This window comes from Halichoeres trimaculatus, unplaced genomic scaffold, assembly GCF_033239565.1.
Source record: "Halichoeres trimaculatus isolate MK-OKI-2021-1 unplaced genomic scaffold, fHalTri1.1 fHalTri1_scaffold_15, whole genome shotgun sequence".
Lineage (NCBI taxonomy): Eukaryota > Metazoa > Chordata > Actinopteri > Labriformes > Labridae > Halichoeres > Halichoeres trimaculatus.
The window spans coordinates 23,198,671-23,211,232 of NW_027437193.1; the positions used below are offsets into that span (position 1 = coordinate 23,198,671).

Sequence of the window (12,562 nt, forward strand, 5' to 3'; positions counted from 1 at the left end):
GTCCTCTACCTGCTCATGGCAGTCTCCATCGTGCTGGGTGTCCTTTATGCTATCATTGGCCACCTTATCACAGACCTCATCCATGACTTGGCAGGTTTGTTATTTTCCTGCAGGTTCTTCTTAATTCAGAAAGTGACTGTTCAGCCTACTTAATATCTTTTCTTTCTGCTTTCCAGACTGGATGTTAGGGGAGCAGCCTGAAGAGGTGGTGGTGAACTACTGTGAGGCCAAGGACAAGTTCATGGCGGACTGGTGTCCAGAAACCTCCCCTGAACTGGAAGCGATGGCCCGAGCTGAGGAGAACAAGATAATTGACAGGGACTTTATCAAAGCTCCGGCCATCTGGATCATCTCTGCAGAGCCTCGGGGGAGCAGGTCTGGACCCCGTGTGGTCTTCGAGCAGAGGAATTCACTGTGTGGAAACTAAAGAGGAAGAAGTTGATAATAAAAAGAGACATGATTTGGATGGAAACCATTTTTAACACTGTTATTATCTGCACACTGAGTTTTTAATTGAATTGCTTTTTGTGGTTTTACAGCCTCAGGGGATGTCTTGTGTTTCTTGCTGGTGGTGCTTCATAATGGTCCTATGAGGACATCTAGCGTGTGCTTAGGTTATTACACCCGATTTAACAGCAATAAATGGAGACGGCATAATACACAGAATGGTCAGCTCAAGTTTGTTGGTTAGACAATGACAAAATATTGTATATGAGCCTTATTCGCTTAAGTTTTCTGTGAAGTCTTGATTTGATGTTAATTATTTTTTTCTACCAATACCGAGTTGTGTGGGGTTGAAGCTATCGGCAAGATTTCTAGGTAGGACCTTTTTTCCTGCCAAAGCGACATTTTTATTGCCTAACCTCAACCCTTCTTTCTTTGCAATGCTCACTAATCTTTCCACAATTTAACTTGTAATACATTTTTCTTTCATCTTCTACATTTTTGACAATTGTTTGAGCAAATAAAATTTGGGGTTTTACACAAAAAAAGTAATCTCTTACTGCGCATGACATCATCAGTAAGAGTGGAGAAATCTGATGATGAGACTGAAGAAATCACCTGAACAAACTGTCTTAATATCCACAAACATTTTTGGGTTCAGTGTCTTTCTCAAGAATTTTTTTGCATGTGATTGCAGGAACTGGGATTAAACCCACAACCTACTGATCAGTAGACAACAGCTCTACCACTGAGCCACAGTCACCCAACTGATGTCATGTTGGAGATGTGCCTTGCAACATACTATGCGATGGCACACCTGGGCCCAGTGTAATTGTTATGTTGAAATGTCTGTTTTGTGTCAGGACCCCCTTGAAAACGAGATGCTGCATCTCAAGGGGCAATCCTAAATAAATTCACATTACTTAAACTCCTACAGTTTCATCAACTCTCATCTCTCTGCTTCCCTACAGGTATACGGCATTTTAGTTATGCTGACCTAAATTTACCTCTGACCATTTTTAGTTTAATGGTTGTATATCACACATACACACCACTGAACATACTATTTTCTACACCTGATGCTGTAAATACTGGATTTGGCATTACAACTGTGTCCAATATGAAATAATCAGGTTAAACAATATTTTACTGAAACATTGCACATGATTTTAATCCCTCTGACTTTTAAAGCTTATTGATGACATTTTTTTAAGTCTGAAAATATACCAGGAATAAAAAATGCAACAAAAATTACATCATTTATTCCCAGGTGGTCTCCCATTCACGTACTAACCCTGTTTAACCTCTGAGATCGGACAGGATCAGGTGTTAACTCAGTGAAATGAGTAAAAGTGCAAAGTAGATTTAACAATATTATTACCAGGTCTCTGGTTAGATTCCAGGTAGGTGTGTCTCGGTTTGGTGTTCGAACAATGTCCCGTTCATATACTGGTTTCTCTCTGGGAGACAGTTTATGGTTGGATTCAAATTCTTTAATTAGAAGAATACGATGTACCTTACCTTTGTATCTTTCATTGCAGTCATCATTGTCAGTTGACACGATCCAAATTGTAATTTTTTAGTCACAGCCACACTTTGTGGCTTTGTATCTTTTAGCTAGTGTGTTTTAACTCAGGGAAATAAGTAAAAGTAACAGGTAGAATGCATGTTTTATGAGTAACCCTACCAGGTAAGTAAACCAGCGCTGTGTGGACCATCACTTTTTTTGTGTGATCTCCGAGTCAGGTCAGGGTCGTCACTTTTTCACGGTTTTTACCTCCACCAAGAGGGTTATGTTTTTGGGAGAGTTTGTCTGTGAACAACTTAAATCAAAAAGTCACAAACGAATCTAGACAAAATTTTCAGGAAATATTCAAAATGGGATAAGGAAGAAGTGATTAAATTTTGGAGGTGATCTGGATCACCATCTGGATCTAGGATTTTTTTTTAAAGGATTCTTTATCATTCTGAGATAGGGCTGTTTTCACCATATGTGTATATAACTCCACCATAAATGGTCATATTGCTTTGCAAATCAATACAAGACAAGGTCACCATAATTTCTGACAGATGTAAAAGTACAATCCAGATCCTGGGAATATTCTAGATACTAAGATCTGGAATATGAAATATGTGCTGGGTCAACATAATTTTCAACACTGTCAGGTAACAAAGGTAACAAATTATAGTACAAACCTGCAACTAACACCAAATTGTAGCAGACAGACTGCTGAAAGAGAGTATAACATTAAAGTAGGACTAAAGTGTCCGTGACAATCACAATATGCTTGGAGGAGATCTGTGCTCTTTGAGTGCTTTTCTAGTTTTTTCATATTTTCATGAATTTTGAGTCAGGTGGATAGAGAAGGAAGCAGGGTAAGAGGGAGAGTGACATGCGGGAAGGAGGTCACAGGCTGCGCAATGCCAAACCTCATTGAATGCGACCTAGATCATTAAGCCATTTGCCCTCCAACTTTTCAATGAATCCTGATTCAGGTTAGGGTCATCACTTATTTTCAGAATTATTGTCAGAGATCTGACTTCTCATTTTTTGGTGGAAACCTCTAAAATTTTTGTCCCCTGTCAAAGACAATCAGCAGCAGTGTGATAAAAAAACGTATTCCGAATGACGCCAGGAAACTAAAACCTCTGTTTTTTTTATTTACCTTCCAGCTTCTATGATAAGAAGTCAAACACCTCCCTTCAGTCCAGTTGCCTTTTTTTCAAAGTCGTCAGAATTGCGATGATTTGGATGATTGAAATTCTACATTAACAACTCAAATACACAGAATTGAAACAAGGGTAAAGGGAGGCTCAAATAAGCTGCTTTTAAAACAGCTGGTGAGGTATACATTTTGTGAATTTATTAAACTATCAGAAATGTTTACAGTGGCTGGTATCAAGCACGTTTGAAATCCATTTTAAGCTCCTATAGTTTTACAGCTATTGTCATGAGCACCATAGGCAAACATCTGAGTGTAAAAGTCTTTGAGCTGACAAGAAACAAAAAATAACCACTGAGGCTGTGTTTTGGGCTAGAAAAACTGAGACTGCATTCTGGGATCCCATACTGACATATGCACATAAAAATCTTGAGTTATAAATACACCAGCAGCAACTTTTTCATGTATGTGCTCAGGTCAAGGGTAAAAATGACAAAACTTTATCTAACAGAATATACACATGCTGTCTGGACAAACATCCCATTTTTATTATAAAATAAAATAAGAAGTTTAATTTATTGTTCTTAAATACTTTACAGACAGAAACCAAAGGAAGATGTGTTGTGACACGTGTGACTGTTCAAGTTTCTCTCGCTCTGTTTTCTTATCATGAAGAAAAGGCAGCTTGTAAACAGATCTCTAACAGTTCATGTTGAGGTAAGCAGGTATATTTCTTCAGATCACAGATCGCTCTCTTCTGGCAGTTCAGTGAGAATCTCCACCCCGTCTGATGTGATGACCACTGTGTGTTCAAACTGAGCCGACCTGCAGGAAAACCATCGTCTTAGATCAGTGGTTTTTAAAGTGTGAGGCGTACCTCCCCTGGGGTGCGCCCAAGAGTTCCAGGGGAGGCACGAGAGGAACAAAAAACAATGCACAAAATAATTATAATAAAATAAATGTCTGAACTAGCACTGAGTGAAAAAAGTATAGAAACAAATGCGCCATGGTTTCATGATTATTTTTCCTGACGCTGTCTGCCATACAGAGTGCTCCTCTATGTGTATGCACACGCACACACTCGTGTGTCTGTGTGTGTATCGGGGCAGAACTTTGCCATGCGGTATGCAGAGGAGAGTTGTCAACACGCGACCATGCACACAGCTACAGAACAACACAACAACCCCCAATCCCCAGGGGCATGTGCCCACAAAAATACATGTATGTGAACATATGAACTCAGCTAAATGATGTATGGTGAAACGTACTTCTTAGGAGACCTCTGGAAATGTTGCTGTTGAGCCTTTTAGCGGGTCTCATAGGGGTCTCAGACACCGCTAGACCCCACGTATTTTGCACAGTGATAACAATGGATACTTAAAGTTGGGTTTTTCTTAGACCGGATTCTCCAAGTCCACAGCGTGTAGCTTGTTTACTGTGAATTTGTAATCTATTTGCGTTTGAAAAGCTGTTCTAAATGGTCCGCTTAAACAAGTTTTGTAGATGCTAAAAACAGCTCCGTGTGTGATTGATCTGTAATTAAAAGATTTTTTAATAACTGCATTTTGGTTGATCTTTTATTCTTTGTTGCTAAAGTGGCCATGCTTTTTATTTCGACTCAAGAGCTGTCATCTAATTTTATTTTGATATTTGAAGTTGATGTGTTCATTACAATAAATGAACAAACTTAAATTCATCTAATTCTTACCCATTTCAACTAAGATTTGGGAGAATGTGTTAGAACAGAATGTTTAAAATAAACACTCGTATGTTTTGTGGTTAAAACCAGATTGGATTATTTATTCATTAGAAGTAGTATTTGTTTTATTAAAACAGGGGAGGCCCCAATGACTTCATGTTCTCTGTAGGGAGGCTCACTGTCTTACACTTTGAAAACCCCTGTCTTAGATAAGCCTATTCCACACTGGCAGTGATGGAAAGACTTGGTTAATGGGCTTTTATTCATCCACTTCACATGCTCTACAAACATATTGTACTCCGACACACTCTTGGTTGTCGGCTTCATACCTTTTATCATCTGCAGACACTGCTGTCCACTTATCCTTCAGGATCCGAAACTCTGCAGAGCCCTCCATCAGTATGGGCTCTATAAGGTAACAGACACAATCAGCCCCACACTTTGACATATAAACAGTTCAATGGGCACGAAAATACTGTAAAAGTGACTCACCTATTGTGAAAGCCATCCCTTCATCCATGGTCATGTTGTTGTCATTTGCTAAGAAAAGGGAAAAGGGTGAGTTAATACAAAAAAAAAAAAAAGTGTTTCTGTCCTCAAATTAAATCCATGAGATCTACCCAGGCTATATTCAGTTTCAAGGATCTTTAACAATTCCATAGATTTTTTTTCCCTTTGCCACTACATAGTACATGATTAAACAAGCATATGTGGTTCATAAGAAGGTTACCTGTGTATAAGAGCTTACCGTGGTGCCAGATTTCTGGATAGCAGTGAAAGTAGGAGCCAATCCCATGTCCAATAAAATAAGGACACACCTTAAAACCACTGGAGTGGGCTATTTCACTGTAACCACAAAAGATGTTAGCCAATGTAAAGGAAAAACACCATTATGTTTATATTTATGCATGTGTGTTTACCTGATAGTGTTTCCTATAATGCAGAGCTGTGCACCCGGCTTACAAGCAGCGATTGCCTCGTCTCTACAGCGCCTGGCAGTTTCAACCAGTTTCTGGCCAACTTCATCCACCTGGCCAACTAAGAAGGTTTCTGACGTGTCACCGTGGTAACCGTCTAGATACACCTGTATCAACATGAACAGACAGAAACTAATGATGGGAGCAGTAATGCTCTGACAGTTTTCCTTTCAAGTAATACCTTTGACCTAGTGTGTGTGTGTGTGTGTGTGTGAATTGTGGCATCAACTCACAGTGACGTCAATGTTGATAATATCTCCATCTTGAAGTTGTCGACTGCACGCCAAAGGCAAAAATTCATTGTGCATAACAATTACCACTTAAACACAAATGTATGTGACAGTTAAGAAAGCCCTCACTTAAAAATTGAGCCCATTTACCTGTCAGGTATGCCATGACAGACCACGTTGTTCACAGACGTACACACCGACTTAGGGAAGCCTCCGTATCTAAGCGGGGATGGGTAGGCATTATGCTTAATAGTCTCCTGGTGTACAATGAAGTCTATTTCATCAGTGGTCATACCAACCTGGAGGACACAGGTCAAAGTTATGGAGTTTTCTTTTTCTTCATGAAAAACACAGAAACACAAATTACTGACAGTGAGTGAAAGCTTACTTTCAGACTGCGTCCAGCGAGCAGCAGCACATGTCTGGCTAACTGACAAGCTCTGGCAAGGCCTTCGATCTGCTCTTGACCCTTGATTTCTATGTAGTCAGGCCATTCTGGTACCAAACCAGAGCCTACATAGTCAGGGCGCGCAATGTGCTGCAATGACAGAGGAGAGGAAATACTGGGTATGAGGTGTAGGGCATATGGCTGTCACAATATAAAAAGCAAAAAAAAAAGGGAAAATATATCGATTTAAGGGGAGTTTTTCAAATGAGAACATGGCTTACAACTGAATGTAAATCTTGTATTTGAATAACAACATTTCACTTGACTAGAAATGAGCAGATTTCTGATCTAAATTAAAGCTAGAGACAGCTTGGCAACCCTGACATCATAATCAACAAGAATCCTTGTCAAAAGAAGATGAGGGTTTTTCTAAAGCTTCACAGTTTCAAAGAAAACGATACCCATTAGGCAAGATAATCAGAGAAAAGTTTCTTGTTTTAAGTTAACACAGGATAAAACCTCTTGTAACCAAACTTCCTGAAGACCAGGGAAGTGTAAGGTGCTTTACCTTAGGAACAACATATGCAGGCCGAACAGTGGCAGGGCGAACTACATTGTGAGAACTTTTCCACTTCCTCCAGAAGAAGCAACGATGCTGCTGAGACAGTAGGGCAGTTGGGGGACCGCTGTTTGTGACACAAACTCTCCTGAGTAAGGCACCTAATCCTTGAAAGCAAACATAGAAAACCAGATGAGAGCACAGTCTGTAAATATCATGGAAATGTGCATTGGAGCAATTCGGCTTAAAGTTAGTCTTTAAGTCTATAATGTGGGAGGCTTAATAAAGGCAACAGACCAGTACAATCATGACCAATGACCTGTGGTAAAATATACTTCAAAGACAAGTCATGATGAGAAAAAGTGATGTTTTTTTGGCCCTGCCCCACAGAGCCAGTTTGAGTCCACCTGATAAAAACAAGCACTTCAAAAGTTATACTTTCCCAGTCTTGTCCAATCTAAAAGTTTTTATCTCTTAAAATGCTCTAAATATTCTGATCTATTTCATACTGTTTAAAAGTTCTGTTCTAAATATGTGTGTCATCATTGTGGTCTTGGGGATAGTTTGTTAAGGCGTTTCTAAGTCATGTATTTAAATGTTTAAGGCAAAGGCCATTGCTAAGAACTGATTAAAGACTGAAGAACCAAGCTTCAAACAACAGATGTTAATCAAAGATGAAGTGTGATGGAGAAATTGACTTATAGGTTAATAAAAAAAATAATAAAAAGAAAAATGCTTTATAAATGGCTGAGGAAAATAATCAGTATATAAAACAAAGAAGTGTGTTCTTGGAATTAAATGTGTATCAAAATTATGAGACATTAATTTTTAGAATTAATAACAAAAAGAAAAGTAGAAAAAAAGGCTTGATTTAAATAGAATAGAATAGAATAGAATAGAATAGAATAGAATAGAATAGAATAGAATAGAAAATACTTTATTTATCCCCGAGTGGAAATTCAGGAGTATATATAATATTGACATATTTTATCATTATATTATAATAGCGTGGTCAGGCGCCAAAATAAGCATATGGTTAAAGATAAACATTTATAAATATGTTCCCTGAATTTTTCTCCCGTTACTGTGATACTAAAATGAATCGCATATGTGTAAATAGGTGTGCATTTGGAATTAGTGTACCAACACTGATATAACTTCGTGTACCTTTGAATCTACATTTTGTAAAATTAATGTAGCGGTGCTGCCGTGACAAGATGATCAAATCCTGTTTTAGGAGTCAAGTAAAGCGAAGCAGCAGGTCGACCAAACTCATACTACTACAGCTATTTAGCACGTTAGCATTAGTTCAGAGCAAACACCGCCCCCTTTACAAACCATGTAAATCGCAGCTGTGTTAGAGGTATTCGTTAGACCAAGCCATTTATTTTAACGTTACCCTGTAACATGGGTAGTCCGCTGGGAGGTTACAGCTTGTATTCTGCCTGGTTATGCAGAGTGTATCAGTTTGTACCTGATCTTGTTGCAAGTCCTGCAGAACAGTGCGCCGCCATGGATTCCTATTATTGGTCACATGGTACGGAAGTGACTCAACGCTTACGTATGACTAGTACTACCAGCAGTGTACAGTCTGTTCACTTCTAAAAAACAAATATTTAAAGCGACCTGCTAACATTTCTTCTTTTTCAATGAAATATCACCTTCAATATCAGTAGTTTCAGGGTAAATGTGCCGTTTGGTTTTAGGTTTAACATTGTTTTCTGTACAGTTTAGAGCCATTAATTTTTTTCAGTGATGTTACATTTGAACAAGAAGAAGAAGCCAAAGAAGAAGGCTGACCTGACTGTAATTTTTCTTTATTTTTTTCCATGGTTTCCATGGTTTTTCCATGGTTCCTTGCTTGAAGCTGGTCTCTACAATAAGTCTTTTAGATTCTACTCGCCATTTAAAATATATAAAGCCTTTATCATTAAATGAAAGGGATACTGACATGCTGATTAAAATCTTTATTTCAAGGTTTGATTTTTTTTTTTTTTTAATTTGATGGATACATAGAGCAGAAACTTTATCTACACTTCTGACTACATAGTCCTGACAAAAAAAAGGTGTCTCTTATCATTGGTTCACAGTTGTGGCCTGATTCTCACCATCGTGTGGTATCTTTGGAGTACCCTGGCCACATTGTTATTATTTTCAGATTCAGAAGAAGGGCTCATCCAAACTTTGAAAATGGGATTCTTGGGCCTGTTTGTAAATACATTCTGAAGAATATTTATTATGATCTTGGGCTGGTTTGGAGGACTACTTACAGCTCAGTGGTGTGTTCATTATAACAAAGAAGTTGGGTTTAGGGTCAAGTTTGTGGGTTTTAATTTCACTAGTTGGGGCCTTTTTTCTCATCATTTAATAGTCAAACATTGATGAATGAAACATGCCATGGCAGCCACAAACACACGCTCCTTTGTCCTCCTGAGTGTGGGAGAAGACCAGATAAGGAGGCTGGCTTTATAGCCTCCTGGTTCCACCCACCAGGAAATGGGAAGCAGGTATGTGTGGCTGTAGTTTTCCTCTCTTTCTCAGGTAAACAGACACAGGATAGTCAGTTTAGAGAGGGGATGTAAGAAGTACACACACACATAGAAAAAAATGCCTGAATTGAATGTTTGATTGAATGTGTATCTGTTTGGTATCTGTGGCCACTTCTCCCACATTTAGAGTTTCTTAAAAAAAAAAAAAAGAAGAAGAAGAAGAAAAAACAAAGAACCAGCTATAACCAAAATCAGTTACCTGATCAGGGCTAGCTGGCACACAACCAGCCAATTATAAGAACTCTGGATAGAAAATTGGGTTATCCAGAATGTACATGCCTTGTGTCAGCAGCTGGCCTTTTCATAATACTTGGCGGTGCATACTGACTTTGCCACACCATGGGCGCAACCTTAGACTCTCCCCAGAAGAGGGCGCTTAAGTAACACAAAAAAGGAAAGACCAAGTGCAAAGCCAATAACTGCACATGGGTATTTAAACAATCAAAATAGCATATAAATACAAAATGGCAAGTCCAATACTTACCCTTGCAGTCACACAAGTTGAATATTTGTGTAAACAAGAAAACAAGCTGAACTAAAAGTGTCATAGGACTCACTGCTGTTTGAATTGACTGAAAAAAGGGCCCTTCCAGAATGTCAAAATAGCATTTTTGTATTATGTCTTGAATATTGCACACCACTGAAACGCCACATTCAAAACACTTGTCATCACCGCCTTTTGTTTACATTTTAAATCAATGTAAGAAAACATCTGCAGCGCAATCAAAGACAAAGACAGACACATATTTTGTCAGACTGAGACCTTCATCCACAGCACCATGCCTATCCTGGCAATTGGTTTCATTATTGGCAGTGTGGTTACTTACACTGTGAGGAAAATGTTTGAGACAATTGTCCATCCAGAACAGGAAGACAAAGGCAGAGAGACCGCACAAAGCAACCCCAGGTATTTTAGATGTACATAAGACATTTTAATTCTGTAGTGTACTTAATTTTTTCCCTCAAACAACTTTTTGCATGTTTTCTCTTAGATATGCTAATTTTTCTCCTTTAAGCGACTGTATTTGAGAATGTGTACAAGTAGGTGCGTCAAAATGGAACAATTCAAACAATCTGATTGTATTTAAAATATGATACAGTCAGTTCTATATTCTGTGTTTGAGGTAGTAAAAACTTGTGACTTAACAGAGTATCAGTTCATTAGAAATATATTTTTCATCAAGGCAACTCCAAGAGACACTTAGAAAAATACTATCTGCATCTTCTCCAAACTCTGTTCATTATTAGTTTCCAGCACATAACAAAGTTGCAAGACATAGTAGTTAATCTTTACACTATGGTGACCTTTAATTTGAATTTCACTATTTTGTTTTAAAGAGAATGCAACTTATATGAAGTGTTACAGGAAAATATACCATGTGTGGTTGAACTTTGAACAACAGACCTGACACTGTGACCCTTCACTTGTCTGTGTCAGCAGAAAAATAGGTCAGTTCTTGAGAAACCTGTGGTTTCACTTAAAGTGATTACTATCCCTGTAGACAGGCACCTCTGGACGTATGTGTCCTACAATAATGTTATCACAAACCCTGCAACAAAAACATAAAACAGACTGGAACAGGTAGAGATAGCAGCAGACAGACAGTTCTTTACCCTTTCTGGGTCATCTTTAACTTCCTACATCAAAGTACCAAACAGATGTTTTCTGACTTTCAAATGTAACACAACAAAATTGTGACCTTTTGAGAAACTGCATGTGTTTCGGCTGCAGACATCAGGGTCTAAATTTGGTTTTAGGGTTGGTCAACCCCCAATCAGCCTGTGTTTGGTACCAACTCTTGCACCATCTTCAGTGCTAATAAACTTTATAATTGTTATATTATACAGTCTTATAAATGTATAAATAAAATTGCAGCCAGTTGCCAGTATTGAAGCTTAATTCTACAGAAACTGATAAAAAAAAGTAACTAAATCTGAATAAGTCATATAAAAATAAAAAGTAACCATGGTTTAAACCATTTAAAAAAAAAGATCCCACACAATAAAAAGACAAAAAGAGCCAGGTACAGGCACAGTAAGCCCGACCCCGGACATCATTCCTCTGAAACCTAACATACTTCAAATACCTCTGTTCATGAGGACTGATCAATTACAACAAATTACATTACTGCACACATAGTTACATAAGCCATGGTGCTAGTGCAGTGCACGCTGCAGAGTAAACGATAACAGGTCATCTTATCAGTGACAACAAACACTAGACAAAATAATAGATAACAGTTCCTATCTCAGACTGACACTTCACCAAGGTCAATGAGATAAGTTTTGCCCACTGATATGAAGAACGAGAGAAGGGAAAGCTTTTCCCCAGCACAGAATAAACAATCCCACGATATTAAATCTCAGAAGTCAAATCACAAGACAGAGTCTTTACATATAGGCTCCTGGACATTGAAAGACATTTGAGTTGTTGAAACAAATATTTCATCTTCTAAAGTAAACTAAATGCGTAAAAAAAATGGCATTAGAGTTAAAAGTAGGGCAAGTACAGTGGAATTTCAGAGAAATGCAATCTTCTCCTATTCAATTGCCACCAATGAATTTTGCCTGGCCAAGACAACCGGGAACATTTGGGTCCTTTTACCTTTTTCATACATTTTATGGCACATTTTTCTCTCAGATGAAGCGCTTGGTTGGGATCTCTGGCACATGCACAGAGATAGACCCCAGAAGAGACTTAACTACTTGTGGAACTAGTGTTGATCATATTCAAGAAACAGACAGTTATGTAAATGGTTGCATGATAAAATGTACATTAAAAACACATTTTTGTAATTCAGACTTGCCAGTAATCCTGTTTGAATGTTTTTGATACTCACTCTTGCTGATGAATTTTCTTTCTTTCTCTAATGCCAGATCTAAAAAAGATGACCTTTTGTGATGTCCCATGTTGCCTAATGACCGCTTGGATAAGACGGTGGATGGCTGAATGGAAGACAATAAACTTTGTATGTGTAGTTCTTTGTGTGGTTTGTCTAAGTGGTCCTATTGTACCAGTATGTAACAACTCTATATAGTTGAACATAGAGAAA

General features: G+C 38.2%; 1 protein-coding gene across 2 annotated transcripts; it reads right to left on the bottom strand.

Annotated features, from left to right (window-relative positions):
- Positions 1 to 3,101: 3,101 nt before the first annotated feature.
- Positions 3,102 to 8,515, bottom strand: metap1d (methionyl aminopeptidase type 1D (mitochondrial)). Of its 2 annotated transcripts, none has more exons than XM_074688845.1 (10): positions 8,360 to 8,439; positions 6,970 to 7,127; positions 6,402 to 6,551; positions 6,164 to 6,312; positions 6,017 to 6,059; positions 5,727 to 5,890; positions 5,555 to 5,652; positions 5,299 to 5,346; positions 5,136 to 5,214; positions 3,102 to 3,932 (listed from the first exon to the last, which is right to left on the bottom strand). In XM_074688845.1, exons 1-10 carry the CDS (start codon positions 8,367 to 8,369, stop codon positions 3,848 to 3,850), a joined length of 984 nt encoding a protein of 327 aa, XP_074544946.1. In that variant the 5' UTR covers positions 8,370 to 8,439; the 3' UTR covers positions 3,102 to 3,847. The 2 variants fall into 2 exon arrangements, with proteins under 2 accessions (XP_074544946.1, XP_074544945.1); XM_074688844.1 differs by having other exon boundaries at positions 3,103 to 3,932; positions 8,435 to 8,515.
- Between the last annotated feature and the right edge of the window lie 4,047 nt (positions 8,516 to 12,562).